At 38.9% G+C, this 22,854-nt stretch overlaps 1 protein-coding gene across 4 annotated transcripts in view; it reads right to left on the reverse strand.

The window, feature by feature from the left end:
• The window catches only part of ADGRG6 (adhesion G protein-coupled receptor G6), a 128,091-nt gene that overhangs the window by 17,662 nt on the left and 87,575 nt on the right, over positions 1-22,854 (reverse strand). For all 4 annotated transcript variants that reach the window (XM_064486650.1, XM_010983701.3, XM_064486652.1 and 1 more), the window contains 12 exons: positions 21,081-21,192; positions 19,577-19,641; positions 18,790-19,000; positions 17,533-17,704; positions 16,104-16,244; positions 13,879-13,998; positions 12,215-12,260; positions 10,649-10,755; positions 6,493-6,620; positions 5,518-5,786; positions 4,257-4,353; positions 1,848-2,131 (listed from right to left, as the gene is read on the reverse strand). In XM_064486650.1, coding sequence (XP_064342720.1) covers positions 1,848-2,131; positions 4,257-4,353; positions 5,518-5,786; positions 6,493-6,620; positions 10,649-10,755; positions 12,215-12,260; positions 13,879-13,998; positions 16,104-16,244; positions 17,533-17,704; positions 18,790-19,000; positions 19,577-19,641; positions 21,081-21,192 — 1,752 coding nt within the window. The remainder of the gene's footprint in view (positions 1-1,847; positions 2,132-4,256; positions 4,354-5,517; positions 5,787-6,492; positions 6,621-10,648; positions 10,756-12,214; positions 12,261-13,878; positions 13,999-16,103; positions 16,245-17,532; positions 17,705-18,789; positions 19,001-19,576; positions 19,642-21,080; positions 21,193-22,854) is intronic.

Below are 22,854 nucleotides of genomic sequence, written 5' to 3' on the forward strand. Positions count from 1 at the left end.
GTGCTCTGTATCAACTGTCTTTGCATTTAAATTTCCTTTTCAGGAGGTGTTTTTAATATCACTGGATGTGCAGAAATCTGTTCTGAATTTATACCATTTAAAATCAACCTTAAGAGTCAATGATTTATGAAGAACACTGACTTGATGATGGTTTACAACATTTTTCCCTCCTGAGAGGAGACCTATGCTGGGAAAAATAAAACATCCCGATTCTCATTAATGGAAACAGAGCTGAACAGACAACTGTAACTGTTGAAGGTTACTGAAACTGCCAGGAAATTCTAAAAGCAAAAACAAGGTTGGGCTGGCAGATTAATGTGCCTTTCATGTACAATCCTGAAACATAAAACCATGGAATTTTCTAATGTTAATGGACATCTTTGTCAATATTTGTCTGGGCACTTTTATGTTGTGTATTATAGAAAAGACTGAATAGAGGAAAACTCATTCCACAAAGCTGGATCCTAGTGAAGACGTATTCATATGCTACCTAGTCAGTTTCCAACTTCTGGAGGTGCTCTTGGGGCTTATTATTATTTTATTTACTAAACATAATGAGCCCACATATTTCCTCTGCTATGGGAGAATGAATCGAAATAAAATTTACTCAACTAATTAAAGCATATTTATGCCAGAGGAGTCTCAGACTGAATTTAGGCCATCCCCAAAGCCCCTCCCTTTCTTCATCCAGCAGTCATGTTATTCATTGAACAAATAATTGCTGAGCACCTACTAAGTGACAGATTTTTCTGCAGTTGCTCATGAGCTGGCGGGAAACCCAGCAGGATAAGCAGAGCAGATACGTAAGATGCAAAGCAGTAAACACTCTCCCGCAAGTAAACACAGGCTGTTCTTAGAACACATCTGTTGGGAGCACCTGCCTAAGCACCTCATCTGGTGAGAAGCACGAACCTGATTTCCACACCTCCCCTCCCAGCTCAGATTTGTTCAGCTTTAGTCAGCTCCTCCTTCCCCACGCACCTTCAAGTGCATGACCAGCAGCTTCAGGTAAGCCCATGGTGCTGCCCTGCTCTAAAAGGTCCCAAAGTTCTTTATCGCATTCCTGTTGGAGTGCAGGCCTTGTGGTGCTCTGAACATTAGGGAGTTTTATCAACAACACAAGGTATACATGTATCTCCAATACCTTATAGAATGTTACTGAATTTTCAAGAGAATACTTTATAATCACTTCAGCTAAAAGTTCAATCCACCCTAGAGTACACCAGGCATGTGTTACGGAGTCAGAAGCATGACAATGAGCTCCTTGAAGGAAGCCTTGTATTTTTGAACGGAGCAAGCCATTTGTCAGACTGTTGAACTAATGCCATATTTCGTGAGAAAATACGCACTTCGGAACTAGATGGTTGGTATTTATTTTGAAATCCAAGGAGCCAAGGAATCAAAGTGAATTTCTCTGTCCCTGCACAGAGTCTAAAGATTCTCCTGGCTGAGAATGATACACCCACATGGTTCCATAAAGAGGACCAACACTCAGCAAAACTGTGAAGACAGTAAAAGTTACCTGTGTCTCCGTTTACAATTCCCACCAGGCTCCTCCCTGCCCATACTGACTCACGCAACAATATATCTTTATTGAGCACCTACTATCTTCCAGGCATGGTTCTAGGTGCTTGGTATATATCACTGAAAACAAGTAAGCAAACTGATGTTCCACCCCTTCCTCCATTCAAGATCTTTTTCACGAGTACCCACTATGCGCCTGGAACTGCGCTCATCGCTTGGAATAGTGATGCAGAAACTTAGCACAGCGTCTGTCCGACAGTGGAGCTGTTTGCAAATATGGTAAAATTATAAAGGGAAAATGGTGCAGGTACCATTTATCTTACCTTGTAACGAATTGAAGATGGAGAAGAGGTACATGAAAGGGACATTCAAAGGTCCCCAGGCAAAGAAAGCAAAACCCCATGTCATGCCCAGTAGGAACGTCAGGCTGACCACGCTGCGCAGGTTCCTTAAAACCTCCTCGCGCAGAGTCCGGCTGCTCCTCTTGCCGTTCCTCCCGCAGATCTGCACCATCACCACAATGAACATGGCGACGTTCAGGAAAAACATGACTCCAAAATACCCGGCACAGGTCACATAAAACACGACTGGATCCTGAATCCAACAGCTTAAAGAAGAAGAGACGAGAAAGAAAAAGCTGCACCATGTCCCCCTTATCTAGGACTTCTCCTGGCTGACTTTGCGCTCCTGCAGATTTCACAGCAGGGCTTTTCTCAAATGCCTTTAAAAACTCACTTCATTTTCTTGGGCCCCGGCTTCTTCCTCAGTGTTTACATAGTTTTTATTTTCCTTTGTTTTGGATAGTTATCATCTTAATAAATAGTTACTTAAGTCAACAATCAAGAAAACAAGGTGGCTTCTTGAACTCTGACTTGGCATGAAGACACGCTTGGTTGGCTCACCCAAAGCCAGGTCTCACCCCCTTTCTCTTACATGCCTGCACTCCAGAGAATGGGAGATTTCTCAACCTCCTTTGTATTTCAGGGCTGGCCATGTGGACACTGTTCTACAAAATTATACAGAAGCAGAGTCCACTAAGAGATTTTTGAGAGCGCTATTCTTGATGGGCTGAACTGGCAAAGCCATTACTCCGTCTTTCTGCTTCAGACATGGAAGCGGGGTCTGCAGCTGTGCTCAGCACCTTCTACCCAGGAAACAAAGGCCAGGAAAGAGCTGTGGAATTGTGGGCCGTCACATTTTTGGTCATAAAATTAATGTCAGTTTTTGCCTTCTTCCAAGTTTCTTGTCACATGAGAAGACTAAATTCCTACTTATTTAAGACACACATAATTGCAGATTCTGTTACTGCAGAGAAAATAATTCCTATTAATATAATTCATCTAGTTGAGGCAAGACCTTATTGGAGAATTGTGATATCCTCATCCTGACACTTCTCGTGCACAATTAAAAAGCTTACATCAATCATAACATCCTTACGAGATAAGGAAGGGTACACTTGATATTCAAATGACATAGATCAGAAAATAGATGAAAGTAATTTTAAAGGGTACTTAAGAGTAAAATTAAAATATTGCAATCAGCAGATGCCTCAGTGTCTAATTAATACTAAGGAAGTTTTTAGCTACAAAAAAAAAAACAAACCAAAAAACACCCAGATGAATTACTTAATCTTAAAATTCTAATGTAAATGATCATCATTTTAGGTTGTCTTCCACAGTGGAACATAACTTCCACAAAGGCAAGAGCTATCTTGAACATCTTGGAATCCTATAACTTAACATGATTCCTGGCATATAGTAAATGCTCAATTAATGAAAATTGTTGATGACACAACAATTTACTAAATAGTACTTTAAAGTCCTGTAAGAGTTGACTGACATACTTTTTAAATTCCTTTATTTAGAACTTAAGTATTGACTTCTGTGTTCAATATATCTTATTATAAAGGTCCCCAAAATGATACTGCTTGCCCCTGGAGCTAATCTTTCTTTCCATATGGAAGTCTCCCTAGAATCTGAAATTCCTAACCTGGATCCTTTATTTTCTACTCATCCTTGTGGGGTCTCCTGAGTGCTGCCTTGAAAACATAAAAGGGAAGGCCACGAGGGGATGGACTAGGATTGGATACTGACTGGATATAACAGTGCTCTCTGTCCACGAAACGTGCACAGAAGCGTGGCATCCCCGTCAGGAGTCAGCTCTTTATTCATCCAGCATTTCATTCAATCAACAAATATTTACTGAGTAGCCACTATGTGCTAGATAAAATGCAAGACAGCTAACTGCCAATGCTGAAACCATTTAGAAATCTTAGCCTCAATGACCTCACAGTCTGAAGGGAATTTTCCAAATTATTCAGGAATGAACTGATTTCTCCACTCTCTCCATTTCCACACAACACTCACACTGGCACTGAATCACACATGTCTGATACTGCTGTTTAACTCTCTGGAAGACGTGTGTGGTTTAAGGAGTGGGGAGTATGATGGGATGTCCTCCAATAGAACAGGTCTCCTAGAGGACAGCACCTCACACTTCTGCATTTCCCGAGACGAGAGAGCATGACGTTAATGGGGAAAAGCGGCTCAAACATTTCACGGCCTTCAACTGAATTCATCCGTGGTGGAGCAGAGACCCTGGCACAAGCAGGCGAATACACTTCAACCTTCCAAAATAAGCTCACTACGGCATGGAAACTTAGCCTCAACTTCAGGGAACAAAGGATATATACTCATCACAAATAAATCCCCCACCAAGTTTTTATTACTTACAATTCATCACCTTGCTCTTTTCCATAACTTTCTTTTCCATAGACTTCGTTTTGGTTTTTGATCGCTAGAACAATGGACACGACTAAGGCAGGCAGACCTGTTATGACAAGACCATGACAAAAATAACTTTTCTGAAGCGTCTGGAACCGCTTTAAAAGACTGATGATGGCAAGGGGGAAAAAAACGAAAGAAAATATCCATCGTAGAATTGAATTTCTTAGAACTGGCAACTTGGTTAAAAACAACAATAAAATCCCCTTTTTGGTGTGAAACATCCAACTGTAATTGGCAACAATCTAAACCTACTCTTAAATGAGACATTTAAATATTCTGTTTGCCTACTGGTAACCCCCAGAGTACCAGAACCTGATCTATACTGAATGCAGCACCAGACAGTGTAGTTTCACTAATGACACCTGCTAGCCTGCCAGAGTTCAGCCAGTAACAGCTTTATTTTGCCTATTTCTATATAAAGAAAACTCTATAGAAAAACATGGGGGGAACACAATGGGGGCAGAAAATCTTTACAATCTTCTCGTTTCTCTCAAGAGAATCGATACAGTATTTCCATGTATATTTCAGCGGGGAAACGCTAACACCACTCGAATTCCCTGAAGGTGCTTTCAGAGCCTCCTGCAATGGTGCTGAGCCCCTTGGAAACGTCTCGTTTCTATACTGCCATCTAAACAAGAGATTTGTGAGAAAGCTCTACAGTGCCTGGCCCGAAATGAAACCCACATACAGAAGGAGCCTAACGAGAAGACTGCGAACAGGCTAACACGGCCACGCGTATCTGGCTGAGGAATCACGTTAAGAAGCTCAAAGCAAGAATTCTGCTCATTGTTTGGTTGCCCACACGAAAATAACCTTCTCACTCAGATTTCCAAGACATGGGCATGTGTCTTAGGAGTATGCTGAGGAGTCTGAGCTGGCCCTTATGTTTTGAAATAGATGGAAATGCACCACTGTCTGCCAGCTGCTTCTTTGGGCTTGGGTGGGCTGGCTCTGCACACAGGAAATAAGTTTGTGGTGACTCAAGAGCTAGGGTTTTTTCCCCTTTACTCTTGACTTGAGTGAGGACTGCTGAACAGTTTTTAAAAACACTGTTCTGAGGAAGCCCCTTCTTTAGGCTATGCGTATCAAACCCACATCACTCACCAATTTGAAGTTTCACTTAGTAATGCTTATTCTTTCAAAATAGGATTTTCCTATGAGAACCTAGTGATTTCCATGACGGGGAAAAAAATATTAGGAGGCTTACCCCAGCCAATGATGCAAAATTTCAGTATGTATCGGCGAATGTAAGTGTTAAATACTTTAACCAGAGCGATGTACATGTGGATCGCTTCCAGCCCCATCCAGGTGAAGGTAGCCAGAAGGAAGAAATGCAGCAGGGCTGCAATGGCAGTGCAAAGTCCAGCCACGTGGAACGAGGTGACCCAGCCGTCCAGGAGGAAAAGGAGGTTCAGGAACAGCAGGGCTGTACTCAGGTTCATCAGGATTTTGGAGGGATAATCTCTCCGCAATTTTCTAAAGAAGGAAAAAAGAGAACAATATGAGACTAAAGTTGTAGATACATCCTTTAAGCACAGGCAGTGAATTCATATGTTACATGGCTCTGCAAAAAGCTAGGTAGTACCACCGTTATGACTCAGTTCCACCAGAAAGAGGGCTAAAGACATATGAGTATTTGGCAAATTGTAAAGATTTTTTAAAAATACTCATTTTATTTCAAAACTGTTTCCGAAATTTCCATCTGGTTTCAACAGAATTTTTTTTAACCCAGGAAAAAATTCTAGACTTATTTATAAAACATGATATTTTTGTTAAAAAAATTTTCCCTAAAATTTGTTAGTTTCTTGATTTTTAATAAGATAAGGATTCTTTTTTTTTTTTTTAAATTTCCTGCTTCAGGACCAATTTCACATTGTGAAGCAAATGTTTTCATCTTTTACCATGTAAAAAACATTTCATACAATTTTTATTTACTTAAATGCTAATAATCTCACAGGTTAAAAACATTCTCTCAGTGGAAATACAGTAACTATAAATTAGGATTCTACAGCCGGGAAATTCATGTTGCATGATATATCTTATGAGGAATATTAAAAATGAAACTTTGAACCACCCTACATGATTCACAAAGTAGATAAATATTTTTAAAAGCTGAGACAATTCTCTTTTTCACATTTTGGGATAGTTAGCACTAGATTTGGCAGATAGAAAAAATACTTACTCAAAAGCAACGTATGTCAGGAGAGTAGTTGCTGAAAAAATAGCAGATATTCCACAACCAATATAGGTGATGAAGGTGAGAACTTTGGTGTTTCTTGCATCCAACTGTGAGGCAGTTCCTTGGAGGTCCTACCAAAAACATGGGGACAGCTGAAAGACCTCTCGAGTCATAAGAATAGTGTTTGTTTTATGAGAAAGTTCATTGATGGTACTTGGAATTCCAGCTCCATCTTAGGGGCAACAACAACATAAGTCAATACGGGCAGACCTCGTTTTATTGTGCTTCACTTTATCTGCACTTTGCAGATACTGCGTTTTTTACAAATTGAAAGTCTATGGCAACTGTGAGTCAAGCCGTTGTTCCAACAGCATTTGCTCTCTTTGGGTCTCTGAGTCACATTTTGGTAATTCTCGCAGTATTTCAAGCTTTTTCATTATTATTATATTTGTTACGGTGATCTGTGATCAGTGACCTTTGGTGTTACTGCTATGACTCACTGAAACTCAGGATGGTAAGCATTTTTCAGCAATAAAATATTTTTAATGAAGGCATCTACATTGTTCTTTTAAAGGCATAATGCCATCGCACACTTAATAGACCACAGTACAGTGTAAACATAACTTCCATATGCACTGGGAAAGCAAAAACTTCATGTGACTCACTTTATCACTTTACTGTAGTGGTCTGGAACTGAACCCACAAAAATATCTCCGAGGTATGACTGTACTGAAATTTCCATTTATGGTACTTTTGTGGATCACTCCATGATCCACACGTTTTTTTTTACCCAAGCTCTTTGCACACCAGTTTGACTTGAAGAGCATAACCACGTCAACCCCCAACAGAAATTGGAGAGGAGGTCATTGCCTGTCATAATAGACGACCAGACCTTTTCCTAGCATTTGCAGGGCTGGGGACACACGTACAAATGGAGGTGACTGTGTTCCACATGGCCAAGCCCTCAGGTGGACTCTGAGCTCTTTGCCTGGAAGGGCGGGGCTCAGCCGGCAGACACCCAGAGGCTCTGAGAGGAATGCGGAGGCTCTTACTGTGGCCATTTCAAATCTTGGTATGTACTGGATGGGGTGGTCTTCCTTTTCTTTTTCTTTTTTTTTTTTTTTTTTTTTTTTTTTTCATAAATGAGAAGTCACTAAGAGTTTGAGGGTCATAGTTTTTTGGTACCTATGATCCTGAAAAGGCACCGCTTAAAAATGTCAATGGTGGTTGTTAGTGGAAAGATTCTAGCATGTGATTATGAAGCCTTAGTTTTAATTTCACTGTGCAGAGGGAGGCAGCTTGCAAAGTCCAGGCTTGGTAGGAAAATCTTTCTTTTCTTCCTTAAATGGGAACTCATAAATCTTGAGTTAAGACCAACCACTCAGTCCTACTTGGAGAAGACAGGCATCACCATATGCAGATGTTTGAAAATGGAGCCTTCTTGGAGAAGGAACATATTCCAAAAGGAATATCTGGTTTAAACTTTTACAACTTAAATTATGAAAACAATTGTTTTATAAGTTTTTCATTCTATAATGTTAATTTTTTTTAAATTTTCACCAAAATGTCAGTAAAATTTGCTATTTACAAAAATGCCTCCAGTAAGTGGTGACTGTATGAGCAAACATGTGTGTGAAGTTATGAAATGGGACTCAATTCCGGGTTTGGCTGATGCAGTAAGGAACAGTTAACAACACCTCTGTGACATCAAGAAATGCACAATGTGATCAAATGCAGCAGATGCGGGGATTCAGGGTCAGAGGGGCCCTTTCCTGTCGTCCTCTCCTAGGAATCACTCAAAACATCAGGAGGACATGGGACTCCCACGGCACATGGGATGGGGTTTGAGTCAGTGTCACTTGATTCACAGGTAGGTTACTGCAACCAGCATTTTGGTTACTCCAGGATTTGATGAGACCAGACAAATATCTTGAGAACCTTCAAAGGACTTGTCATCGCCTCTTGAAAAACCTATATCTCCCATCTAGATGAGGCAGCAGACTTGCAAATCACAATTAAAGCCACAATTTAAAATGTAAATAAAATAAAATAAAACTTTTTACAGTTACACATTTATACACAATTCTCATGCTGTTTAATACTTTTAGCAAATGAAGAATATGAAAATATTTGTTCCTCTAAACCAGCCAACATGGGAATGTACCAATGTTAAAAATACGAAAATCAGTTTTACTACAAAGAAATGTAGTAAAGGACATGAAATTCTTCATCTGAGGATTAGAAGGTATAACTATGAATCTGGGGTACATTGTTTAATTTCTCATATGGTGAGTGTGGCAAGGGACAAGGTAGACACTGGGAATCGCTTATTCAAGTGAATAAAGAGTTTGTACATCAAGAAAGATTCTTAACAACGTCTTTGCGGTCCGGAAAAGCTGAAAGGATCTGGGCACATCGCCAGAAAAGATAAACTCTGGAGTTTCTCTTCCAGAAGTTTATAATCCTATAAAAGCAGCCACAGTGGAAAATGGAAAGATAGCACTAAAAAGTGTATACATCCATATACATGTAAAACTAATTATTTATTCAAACGAGAATAGAAAAAAATACTATAAAATTACAAATTAACAATAAAATTTAAACAATATTTGAAGAAATTCACTATTCAAAGTAATGAGAAGCCAAACTTTGGTTACATATAAATCATCTCTGAACACTGTGTTACTGTGTTCTATTATCTTAAGATTAGACTTACAGCATACACAATCATGCTCAAACACACAAACAGCTGAAATAATTCCATGAATTAAGCTAAAGCTTACATACTTAAATGAGTAACCATGCAAAGTAAACATTTTATGAAAGAAGGATGCTGTCACTTTCCAAAAAAAAAAGAGAATATGGAAGAAAACAGGTTCTTTTTTAAAAATTATTCAAGGAAAACATGTTATCTTTTAATTGTTCATTTTCATGGTCTGGCAGTAAATGAATATATTAATATTTGAGCAAAGTTAAAAAGTTATTTTCTATGATTGTCATTTCTTTAAATGACTTGGTCGTATCCCCCAAGGCATTTATGCACGGGATTGTCAGGACAATTACAACTTGCAGGGTTGCCATGTGACACCGGCCATTTACATAGGCCAGGTAGATTCATGAGCCAATTACTACATCCCACAGCTCCTCTCTGCTTCCGCCCAGGCCCACAGGAAGCAGCTGTAAGATTTAAGGGATGGGATAAACATGACCTGATGTCTGTGATGCAAATTTGAAAAGCTTTATTGCCCCAGCCCACATGACTCCCATCTCCAATTAAAAAGCAAATGTGGTTTGATCCCTTTATGGAAACTACACCAAAACAGATCTGTTATGATCTAGAGGGTGTCCTTTGCACCAGAAACGTGTCTGCAAAAACACAAGCAGACATAAGGTAAAGGTGCAAGTCGCTGGGTGAATTCACACAGGTTGCTGGTTGTTGGGAGGCTCTTGAAAATTTGGTGGGCAGAAAAAACCTATTGATGCAATCTAATTTTTGATTAAAAAAACTTAACGAGACACAACCAGGGCCAAGGAAAAGAAGGCAGGAAGTAAGGAAGGGAAGAAGGATAATGAAGGCCCAGCAGTGAGAAAAACATCTCTCCCCCAGCCTGAAGACGCCACACACTGTCCTCACAGGCTGTGAGCTCCGGAGGGGAACAGCAGTCATTCTGGGTCACAACGAGATCACCTAGCACAGCACCCAGTACAAAGTCACATTCAAGCACACTGGGTGACAGCATATGATCACAAAGACGATTACTGATGAAACTTGTCACAGCTTCCTTCCATGCTAGTAAAACCCAATATTTTCTTCCTCTAACTTTTCTGTCCCTCCCTTCCTCTCTCTGTCTCCCTAACTCTCTGCTTCTCTCTTAATTCAAGGGTCTTATGGTGATTTTCTTGTATTTGGGATTATTTATCATTACTGTTAATGTCACAGGAAAAAAAAAAGTACGGTTCTTTTCTATACTTATTTTGCATATTTTTAATATATGATCTCTGCTAATTAGGTTCTTCATTAAAACTCAAGATTCAGGGTACAGATGAAAATTATCAAGAAAAAAATTTTCCAAACACATACCCTAAAAGGGCAGACTCGAAGAAATAGACCTTCCAAAATCACATCATTTCAAAATGAGTTTAGAAGTTCCTCCCTTACCATCAGAACTCCAAAGTGTGTGAGGTGGTTACACAGGCAGACCGTCTCGCTTGCGTCCGAATCTCTGTGTGCGACACATCCTGACGTGTTCCAAAATCCAGAACCTTCTGTAGAAAGAAGTCAATAAACAGTGTGATAACAAGAGCAGGTCAGTTCCTTCTCTATAATGGATGATCTCTTCTTTGGGGAAATATGCCTCAATAGCTTCTGCCTTGCAGTTTATCTGTAACATGGATACTACTTTGAAAGCTGCCATTACTTAGAATAATTTCAATTCCCGGAGTCACGGAGTGTTAGTGCCAGATGGGTAGTTAGAGATTACCTAGGCAGTGGTTTTCAACTACGTTCTACTGAAAAGCCTCAGGGGGTCTGCAAAAATTTGATTTTTACATTTTAACATATTTTAATAGTGCAACATATGTTTTACTTATTTAATGTAAATATTTTAACATATTTATAAAAATACATTTGTTTAATATATTTAATATAAATATATATTTAACATACATAAATGTATTAATGTTCAATTTATTTATTTATTATAGTTTAAAATTAACTTCCATAAAAAGAATATCCCTTTTCCAATACGTTACACACTACGTTACACACTAATCTCTGGAGATTGACACCTTTTCCCGCCGCGCGAGAACAGCCTCCTTGAAAGATGCTGTAATGGACACAGCAGTCATGCACAGTGACAGCTGATCACAAATGCCTTTAACACAGCTTATCTGACTTTTATGTTACATTATGGAATGTGAGCAACTCATATAGAAAGACTATTTAAAGACTACAAGGTGACATCATTTTTAACTATGTAGCTAGTAAACCAGGATCTTCTCAAAACTGAAACTGGAAACCAAACAACAGCAAAAATCTTTCCAGCTAGATAAGGAGTATCAAAAAAAAAAGAGGTTTGGGACACCTTCAGACTACATTTCTGAGGAGCAGCCGGCACTGGCATTGGTTTGATTCGGCCACTGCAATCCCTCTGCGGAACCCCAAGGAAGCTGAGCATTAGGGGCAGAGGTGGGACGTTTCCCCACTTGCTATTCCCTTCGAAGACACCTCCACACCGAACCCCTTCATTATGCCTTTCCCTCTTGACTGTCAAATGTCATTTTGGGGGCAGTTCATTTCTTTCAAGGACCATGTAACCATTATAACCATTCCTATAGTTACAGTCCTCTAACGTGATTCCTCCATAATCTGTGTCTGGAAGCTGGATTTTAAAATGCATGCCCTGTGACATCAAATAATCTCCTCAGAAGTGTCCTAGAAGAACGTGACTGACATTCATCTAAAAGTGGCAGTAAAAATACATGCTGTTTTTAAATAAATAACTGAAATCAGAGATGGTTTGTTTAAAAAAAAGGTCAAGTCTGACTATTTCTTCCTGTAATGAGTAAAAAGTTACAGGAACTAGCTACCTAAATTTGCAGTTCAGTTGCCATCACACTTACCTTGTGACTCACTCTGATTTGGGATAGAATTAAAGGAAATGCGGGTGTCTAACGATGTTTAAAATTCAGTTGTTATTAAGACAGCCAGTATTTTAAAACTTACCGTTTTTGTTCAGATCCCAGAAGGCACAGATGGGATGAGGCACTGCCTATATTAATGTAAGAATAAACATGTGAATTGTGTTTAAAATAAATGAAAAATCCTATGATTTGAATATGAGAAAAGAGTAAAAATGCTAAAGTTTTCACGAAGAAACAGAGCATCATCGTTCAGGGCAATACGACCTAAGAACGGGAGGCAGTTTTGGGGGGTCTGCTCTCACAGACCTCAGGTGGAAGCAACTACAGCCTCAGAGGAATCAAGGTACTCACTCACCCGCAGGTTACTGTGTCTCACCGTGAGACGCCTTTCTCAGCATTTAGCAAAGCTCTTCACGCTAAAACTTCACTTCATCTACAAAAGTCTCCTTATGCCCAAAAGAACTGAAAGTGGAGACTCCAACAGGTATCTGCACAACCATGCTCACAGCAGCATTATTCACAACAGCCAAAAGATGGAAGCGGCCAAAGTGTCCGTCAATGAATGAATAGATAAACAAAGTGTGTGAGTGTGTGTGTGTGTGTGTGTGTGTGTGTGTATGTGTATGTGTGTGTATGCAACAGACTACTGTCCAGACTTTAATAAGAAGGAAATTCCAACACGCTATAATGTGGATGCACCTTGAAAATATCACGTTAAGTGAAATAAGCCAGTTACTAAAGGACAAATACTGTATATGACTCCACTTATACGAGGTAACCAGAGTAGTCAAATTCATGGAGGCGGGGAGCAGAATGGTGATTTCCAGGGGCTGGGGGAGGGGGAGTCATTGTTTCATGGGACATAAGTTCAGTTGGGGAGTATGAAGCTGTCCTGGAGATGGAAGTCGTGATGGTTGCAGAATAATATGAAAGGACTTAATGCCGCAGAATTATACACTTAAAAATGGTTAAAATAGTAAATTTTATGTTACGTATATTTTGCCACAATAAAAAAAATGCTTTATGGATGAAGGAGCTGAAATAAAGGAGGCCAAAGGGTAGAACAAGGAGGTCTCAGAGGGCCGTGTGACAAAGCAGAGCTAATTCTTAGACGATTTCAGTTCCAAACCTTGGTCCTTATCAGCCAGCTCACTTCCCGCCCGCCTTCCTGCCTTCCTAATGGTAGAGTCATGCCTGGGACCCTCCATAAAGCAGGGGAAAACTGTGGCTGGGCCACCTAAGACAATAAGAACCCTCACGCAATTTTATCAAATAAACAGATGATAGCAAGGCGATGAAGTAAAAAAAAAGGAACATTTGCCAGGATTTTAGACCGCTGCTAACCTCTCAAAAAATAAGTCAGCTCTCTCCTGTTGCTCCCTTTTCCTCTCTGCTTCAGTAATCTTTGACTTTAAAACAGCAACCAATGGCGCAATCGTGCAATGCATCTACGTCTAAGTTATTTCAAGGAATGTATGTCGTTTCTTAAAAATAGTGGCTCTTTCCTTCACTCTTACTCTCCTTCAGATGACTGAGTCCTAGCTAAGACTGACTCCTCCCACCCAACACTGCCCCACCGCCACCATTTGCTGTGACATTAGACCACCCAACTAGCTGGTCCCCCCTTGGGGAAAACTGCCCCCCCCCAAAAGTACCAGTTATTTCTAATCATGTAAAAAAAAAAGTCCCCACAATTCTCTGAAATAGTCTGCCTCTGTTCCATGGCTATTAGTAGCTTTTTCTTACCTGAGTTCTTGTATGTTTGATTCTAATTCGAACAGGATCCTTCAGATCCTGGAGAGTGATGTTCCCAATACTGCATGCCATCACATAACTCACTAAGGTGCCTTTCTTATTTTCCACATCCTTTTAAAGAAAAAAAAAATGTGTATTCATCAGAAGTACACACTTTTATTTTGTTTTGATACTCCAAAGTAAGCAAACTGCCAGCACTTTTTAATACTTAAGATCTTCAGTTACAGAACATCCTGTTTATAAGATCAAATTTCTAGCTCTCTTGAAAGAGCTGTGTTATTTCCCTTATTACATTAAATACATTGAGGGAACACTATGAACCAATGCTGTGAGGCGATGTTCATAAAACTCCTTTCTTAATTGCCGTGGCTGATGCCCGCCAGTTAACATCTGAAACAATGTAAACCCACAAATCATATCCACTCATAAAAAGCTGTGAAACAATTAGATCATTTCCCTATTGTAAAAAAAGTTTTCCTTTAGAGAAGTACCAAGGAAATATGGTGTGAAAAAGAAAAATTCAGCTTTCACGTCTGTGATAACAGTCTGAAGTGTTTACTAACTTAAACCTAAATGCTATTTTCCTGGATTAAAGCCCTGCCAGAACTCCCACCACCTCGGACTGTGCACTTGCCGGCATCTGTAGCTTCCACTTCAGAGATAAGGTTGCAGGAAGTCAAATCAGTGAATCTGTGTTGCAAAGAGATTGGGACCAACAGACCATCCCTCCTGCGAGAGCATCACTACTTTCTCTTTCCCTTCGTGTTTCCTGTTGAACCTCCTAAATCTCTCTATCACTGTTTATAAAAGTTGTCTTGGAGTAACTTATGTGGTTTCTTAAATGCTACATGGTTCTCAGCATTCAGAAAAAAGCTTTTTATAACTTTTGCGTGGTCTCTCTCAATAAAGTGGCTATGGCTGGGGGATACCCAGTCTTTCCCTTAGAAACACTCATATTTTGTTCCCTGTGTGAGGGGAATACCATTAGAACCCTTAAATTATTTTCACTCTGCTATAAATTTACTTTAAAAACCAAATATATGTTTCCTAAGAATTGATTGGGAGATGCCACAAAAAGAAATGATCACATGGAAAAGATGAGCCTCAAAAGGAAACAGCGACAGATTCTTCCAAAGCTAAGACCCCTCCCCACCCCTCCCGCTGGGCTCAGCCTCTCCCCTCAGTGGACCCCGCACCGTTCACACTGTCGTACACTTACTGCATTTTTCATATTATTTTTAACTGTGACATTGTTATAAAGCTCAAAATTGTTAACAAATGCAGTTTTATGTGTTCAAAGCTATTATATCCTTCAGAGTAACTGCATGCAATTACATCCCTAATCTACCCCCAAATTTTATATAGCTTGTTCCTAAAGCATTTGCTGATAAAACTTTTAATTTTTTGAGTTAATTACTGTAAATGATTTCATGGTATTCCTTTTACTTCCCCGTGGTCTCCTTTGCCACTCCTCTAACAAGACATATAGCACGGGTCTATTAAAGACGTTACTACTGGCTTTGAAACTTGCTGTTTTCTCTTACACAGACTGAGTGTCTGGTACACTCAGGTATCTTCAGTTTAACTGATAACTTTTATTGAAAAAGCTAAGTGAAACTGCTCTAAACAAGTTATACTTTCAAAGGCAACCAGAGGTCACCAGTGTTTGTTGGCAGTGGCCTTTCTAGCATCTAGAAATGATGCCAATAAAAATGACAGTATGCACTCAGCACAATGACACCCTAACCCAGGGATGTGGAAAGGCCAGAGGTCATTTGAAATACTAATGGGAAAACTGATTAAAGCCAAGAATGCTGCTTACTATGTAAACAGTGCTCCCTGATGAATTAAAAAAAAAACAAAACTTTCCTTTGGTACACAATTTCTTTAACCCTGAATATCTAAATTGCTGCTGATAAAATACTTAACAAAAGAAATAATAAATAATAACCTCTCGACAAATTCCATCTCTAATTCTATCATTCAAGTCTTAATGTAATATGATTTATTTAAAAAACTTATATGAGCATGACCTATTAATAAGCATATAATTATCTGAAATAAAAGTTATGTTGAAATTTTCATTTTTGAAAATACAGTAGATTAATTTTTCTATACCTCTTGAAATGTTTTCAAGAAATCTGAAGTAGTATCTTTACTTTTGAGCAAGGAAACTCAACTTGGGATTGAAAAATAGTAAGTTAATGAACACTTACCTGGAAAAGTCCAGTTTTATTGAAGAAAGTGAATTGTGCTCTTTTAACTAATACAGAATCTTCTTGACTTAAGTTCTCAAGTAAGTTTGGTGGCAAAATTACAGAAGCCAATGGGTCCATTTGTTCACTCTCAAAAGCCATCTGTCACATACACACAGAGATTGGTCAAGTAAGCACATTTAAACTGCAATGATAACTTCACTGCACAGAACAGCTACAAGCTTCAAGTCGGCCAGGACCTTTCACCTCCACCGAAGTCACTGCTCTTGAGGCTGAATCCCGTACAGACCAAGGCCTGGATCTCTTTCAAGTTTTGCAAATATGGCAAACTGAGAAATCTATAAATTAGTTAACATTGTCAAATACACAAGTTAGATTTACACTTACAAGATTTTGAGCCTTTCTCAAAAAATGTTGTGAAAAAATAACTACCAAAAAAAAAAAAAGACTGGCATTAATTTGATTGCTGAGAATGAATATTTCTGCAGAGAGGAAGCAGCTGAAGTTTTATGAACATTCTTGAGTATCATTTTTCCTGAACCCACAGATGAGGCCGAAGAAAGTTTCCTTGCAATGGACTTGGAATGAGACTGAGGCTGACCGTGTTTTTACTCTTACAGTGTGAAACAAAATTAACTAAAAGAGCCTCTGGTCCAAAGCAGAAAAAAAGTACTTCCTTATATACAGATTTTTAAATATTTTATCTTGGCTTATCTCCACAGTTAAGGAGCATAATATACCACTAATATGTACTCCCATGTCAAGCATGTTTCAATCCTTCCATTTGCCCACATGGCTAATACTTTCTAGCACATAGTAGGAACTTAAAAATTATTTGCTCAAGTGTTACTTGGGCAGGTCAAAGAGCTTCTCCATCAATCTGGCCCCAGCTTTCATGTGCAGCCTCACCATCGTCTGCCATTCCTGGCTTTCTACATTTTCTCAAAGTGCAATCCTCAGACCAGCAGTATCGGCAATATCTGGGACTTCGTTAAAGGTGAAAATTATGGAGATCCACTTAGGACCTCCTAATCGGAATCTCTGGGGATGGGACCCAGCCATGCATTTTTGGTAAGTCCTTCAGGGCATTATAATGTAGTTTGGGAATCACCAGTAAAGATGGGTTTCTTCCCATCTTTGGGTCCTTAATAAAGGTCTTTCTTCCGATTGAACTAATCCCCACACCCCACTCTCAATAGGGTGGCACTCACTCATGGCTTAATGCCTAGTGCCACTCTCACCTCTGGTAGAAGGTAAGCTGAAGTATACCTCCTCTCTGTGTCTACATTCCTCATGCTTACTGTTAACCTTAGCCAACTTCCCAACTTGCCTGCCACCCCTCAAACCAAGATCTCCTTGAAGCAGTAACTAGTAGGAGATCAGAGATTTTTATTTATCTAATTAATTAAAGAAACCACTGCCTCATTACCTGGAAATATGATTCATTATTGCTTGGAAGACCAATGCTAAAATTTGAAACTTCATTGGTCCCTGGAGACAAGGATGATACTCCAAGAGCCAAATTCCGCGTCGTGATATTCACATGTGATGTGCTATTTAGGTCTATCTTGAAGGCCAATTCATCAATTGTTTTTAAAGCTCTAAAGAGATGATAAATAATACCACTGTTAAATAACAGATTCTAGGTACCTGCACACATGTGATTTGCTGCAGGACAAAATACAAACCAAATAAAATTGTCTTTAAGTCTTCCAGTCTTAACATGAATACCCACAGAATTACCCCAAACCCCAATAATATCAGTTAAAACACAGAACCATAGAGTTAAATGCATCCTTAAGAAAAAAATATCTGCTTTAAGGAAAATCAACAATTAAATCATCCTAAACAAATGCTGTTTTTCATCTATTTTAGCCTCTTTTTCCTCAAATGAAAAATACCCTTCTTACTTCATAACTGAGTGAGAATCAAAGGAAATAATATGATAAAAGTATTTTTTTGAACTGTAAGACCCTGTAGAAAAAATTTGTAATTCTTATGTACATAAGGTAAGTTAGAGAATACATTTTAACAAATACAAAATTTTAATGTAAGAAACTTGACTGAAAAACAAAGAAACTTCGCTGAAAGGAAGGAAATAGAAAGAAAAACTTAAAAATCCCAATACTAACATGTTAAATGAAACAATTGGATACAAACTGATTTGCATAAAAGTAGATAGATTTCACCTGTCCCTGGCACTTTCATTTCAGAAATAGAATAGTCACAGAGCCGTGGCAATTCTGTGTCACAGTCCACAGGATACTGGCCTACATAGACCGAGTTATGCCTAAAAGATGTGGGTTCAACATTTGCTAAGTCTCTCCTTTGCAAGCAAAAAGAAGTGGCATAAATTTATATATATGTAATAGTTTGTTTATCTTTTGAATTAATACCAGTTGACACTTTCCAGATGAAAAATGAAATACCAATTATGTCTTTCTGGGACTATTTATATTATCTGGTCCTACAAACAATCCTAATCAATTTGTAAATTATTTTCTTAAAAAAAAAAAAAGAGTTTGAAATTCACTTTGTGAATGATCTTGGGAAATGTCAGTGGATCCTCTAGGGATTTAAATTATGAAAACTGGGCACCAAGCAGTCAGATCTGTGAGAAATTATATAACAACACATGTATTCAATAAGTTTTACTCTCCAGAAAGAGAAGAAAAAAAAAACTTACTCAGAAGAAGACTCAAGCAAGTCACTGTCTGGACTGGTTAAGATATTAGAAAATATATTCATTAAAGTTGAGCCAAGCGTGATATCAATGTTTTCTTCTTTATTTACAATCCTTTTGACCTGTTCTACGATGCTGGTAATATTGGCTGAGCTTAAGGTCTGCCCATCACCAGTTAAGTTTAAAATCTGATTGGCAACTTCATTTGCTTCCCCTAAAAAATGGCAGAAGAAAAAACACACAGTTTTACCGGTGTATTTTGAGCATTTACAGGAACCCAAAACATAGTATGACACTTCACTTCACTTTAAAGCAGCAAACCAGGTTTCCTGTGTGTACCACTTACCGCAATTTTCACAGGACAACAGTATTTCTTTATACAAAGAAACTAACTTCTCTCTTTCATAAGACAAACTGCGCTTGTAAGTAACTCAGGTAAATAACTTGGAAAGACCAATATTCCCATATAGTTCTAAGAGCAATGCCCCCAGAATCACTAAATGAGAGATTAAAAAATACAAAACTATAAAATACTGGTACAAATCTCAACTTATATACTATCTTCTCCAAATTTCTTACTATTTTTAATCTATTATAGAATGAATGGAACAGAAAAGTCAGAATGAGGAAAAAGAGTATTTTCTACCTTTAGTAAGTGAAACAATCACTTGATTAGCTTTTAACATGACAATGGTATCACAGAGCAGGAGGCTGTGTCTGAAGATGAAAACCGTGAAGCCTGAGGTCATCTCATTTTGCCTTTGAAACTGAAGAAAAATCTCTCACTTACTTGAGCAGTTGGAGACATCCGGAGGCCCCCAGTAGGCAACAGATGTGTTAGCAGGGTCCTGATAACTATGAAACAGAAAAAAAGGTATTTTAAATATTTGGCATAAATGGCATTACAGCTGACAAAATTAGTTTAACAATAAGTTTTAGAATTTGCCCTGGTGTCTAGATAAGTTTCACTTGAAAATAAAACTATAATGCATTGAAATAAAACTCATATTAAAAATTCTTATTGGAAAAAAAATCAGACACATGTATCAGGGAAACAAAATGTTAGCAAGAGCCCCTATCCTAACCTGGGCTGCATCAGGTTCCTAAGGTTAAAAGCATATTTAGGGGGGGTAGGAAGGGACAGACTGGGATTTCAAAATTTGTAGATACTGACAGGCATATATAGAATAGACAAACAAGATGATACTGTATAGCACAGGGAAATATATTCAAGATCTTGTGGTAGCTGACAGCAAAAAAAAAAAAATGTGACAATGAATATATGTATGTTCATGTATAACTGAAAAATTGTGCTCTACACTGGAATTTGAAACAACATTGTAAAATGACTACAACTCAATAAAAAATGTTAAAAAAAAAAAGCCTATTTGGTAATGTGAATCAGGTTCCGCTAAAAGAACTTTCCAGATAAAATCTCCCTTTGGATTTCACATATCTGTATAAGGCAGATTATAACCTGCCTTATACAGATGAGGAAATAGATAAGTCAAGGAATCTTCCAAGGCCTCACACTAGGAACAGGTAGGGCCGCACTCCAAACCCAATCAGCAAGGCTCTAAAGCCCCTCCTTCCACTCCACCACGTGTCAGTCACAGCAGTCAGGGCACAGCATTTCCACCTGCACAGTTTGAGTTTCTGAAATTCCCGGTAAGAAAACGCCAATGGAAGGTGGGGTGGAGGGTGAAGACCTGGACGTGACCTGCTATTCAGTGAAGCCTCTGCGGTCAAACCTGTCTCTGAGGTTTCGTTAACCATCCAGAGAAAATTGACCCCCTGACAGTCTCCACTAGCAGACTTCCCTAACCCGGCTCCTGCCTTTTTCTCTCTTCGCTGCCTCTTTCTGCCTCCAACAATAACCCCTCCACAGAGAGTTAAAAAGGCTCAGAATTTCAGATGCACGTTCCAAGGCTGTGAGCTGGCTCGGCTCGGCTCACCGATACACAAGGTGCTTTGCTCTAGGAAGGAGCCACCCTCTGGGTTCCAAATTTTACCATCTTTTTTTGGAGAGAGCTAAAATAGCATGTTGCTTGGAGAGAAAAAAAGGGTTTTTCTTGGTAACCTACCTGCCTCATCTGTACCCCCTCATGGTGTATATGATTTGGCACACACAGAGACTCCCACTCTTCTTTCTAATTACTATACACCACACAGGAACTATGGTGCAGCACGTGTAACCCTGGGAAAGTAGTTGGAGTTTGCTGGTCGGAGTCAATGTAAATCAACTATATTTCAATAAAAGGTTAAAAAAAAAAAAGAGTCAATGGAAGTATTACCATGTTCGTGAAGCAAAGAAGCCCGGCTTCCCTGGACAGGGAGTGTTGTATACAGAAGGCTGGATGACTGGCCATTTATAGCCTTTGGGGTCCTCATCAGCAAGACATATACCTGTGTGAAGATGAAACCCAGTGTGAGAAACAGCCATCTATTTTTTGAAATGAGAGGTGCAAGATGAGAGCAAAACAATGATGTTGGTAATTAGATTATTTATTTCATATAATACAAAACTACTAGTTTTTTATGTTCAGAATTTGTAAAAATTTAGAAGTTAGAAAAAATAAACATTAAGTACATTTCATATTCAAAATTACACCTTACAGAACTATCAAATAAAAAAACACACCTCTGTGAGTATAAACAGGAAACATACAGTATCATTCTAATGTAAGTCATTAGCAGATAAAATTAGTAAAATAGGGGTTTATTCAAAAAATAAACACTGCATAAAATAAAAAGCCTTGAAAAATTAAAAATGTAATTTAATATTTTTCAAAGGGGAAGTCCATAAAATAGTGCCTCAGTAGTATTGTCATTACGTTGCCAGCATATTTTATAGAAAAATTTTCCAGCTGCTCCAAAAGTGTCTTCTGCCTGAAAGTTTGCTGAGGGGATGGGGAAAAGGCACCAGCGGGCCAGAGCCGCACGGCTTACACACGCACGCGTTCATCTTCAAATCATCCCATTTGTCATTTGAAAATTCTCTGGGCAAGTGTCATGACATAAATGACTCTGATTTTGCATTTTAAAAATATCAAAATAAAAATACTCTTACCAACAGCAACAACAAACTCTTGTATTTCAGTTCTGGAAAATAGCAAATTACACTAAGACTACTGGGAACCAGTACTGTAGTCACCAACTGAACATTTAAATGACTTTCCCTTCAACATTCTGAGCTTTAAATTGTCAGGGCTTGGCCTTTTCTTCCTCAATTGGCATAAACTTTTCTTCATAGACCCACTTGCAGAGAAACAATAGAGTGTAGAATTTAAATTAAATGGTATAAATCACAGGGCTCAGTATGCAGAGAGCGCTGTGCTAAGAGTCTTCAGCCTCTGAGGACAGAGATAAGGCTGGTCCACGTGGGGATTCTCTGTCATATACAAACACCCTTCATCAAGACACTTCTTTGTGGAGACCCCGATGTGTGAAAGGGCAGCGTTTGTACTCTGCTCATCCCCAAGGAGCTCTGTTTATTAAGTTAGCAAGCATTTTCCTACAGAGGCTCAGAAAATGTTATCGTTAATGATAATGATGATTTGCATTCTTTACCCTCTGAATTCTTTGTGTAGCCACTCCTCAGTGTCCTGGAGGGACTGGTTCCAGGAACACAACCCCTACACACACACACACACACACAAACACACAGGGGATACCAAAATCCCAGGAAGCTCACGTCCCTTGTAGAAAATGGTGCAGAATTTACAATAACCTATGCACATCCTCTTGTACACTTTACGTCATCTCTAGATTACTTATCATGCCAAATACAATGTAAATAGCTATGAACATAATGTAAATGCTAGGTAAATAGTTGACCAGGCATAGCAAATTCAAGTTCTGCTTTCTGGAACTTTCTGAATTTTTCCCCCAAGTATTTTCCATCCAAGGTTGGTTGAATCTACAGAGCAGAACCTGTGGAAATGGGGGGAGGAAGGCAACTGTAATTGTACGTTGATGCATTAGAGATGGGTAGTTCCTCACAGAACCAACGATGCCTGCTCCTTTATTACACAGTGATTCTGGTTTCAGTCACAATCACGCCTGTAG

This window comes from Camelus dromedarius, chromosome 6 (assembly GCF_036321535.1).
Source record: "Camelus dromedarius isolate mCamDro1 chromosome 6, mCamDro1.pat, whole genome shotgun sequence".
NCBI classification, from domain to species: Eukaryota; Metazoa; Chordata; class Mammalia; order Artiodactyla; family Camelidae; genus Camelus; species Camelus dromedarius.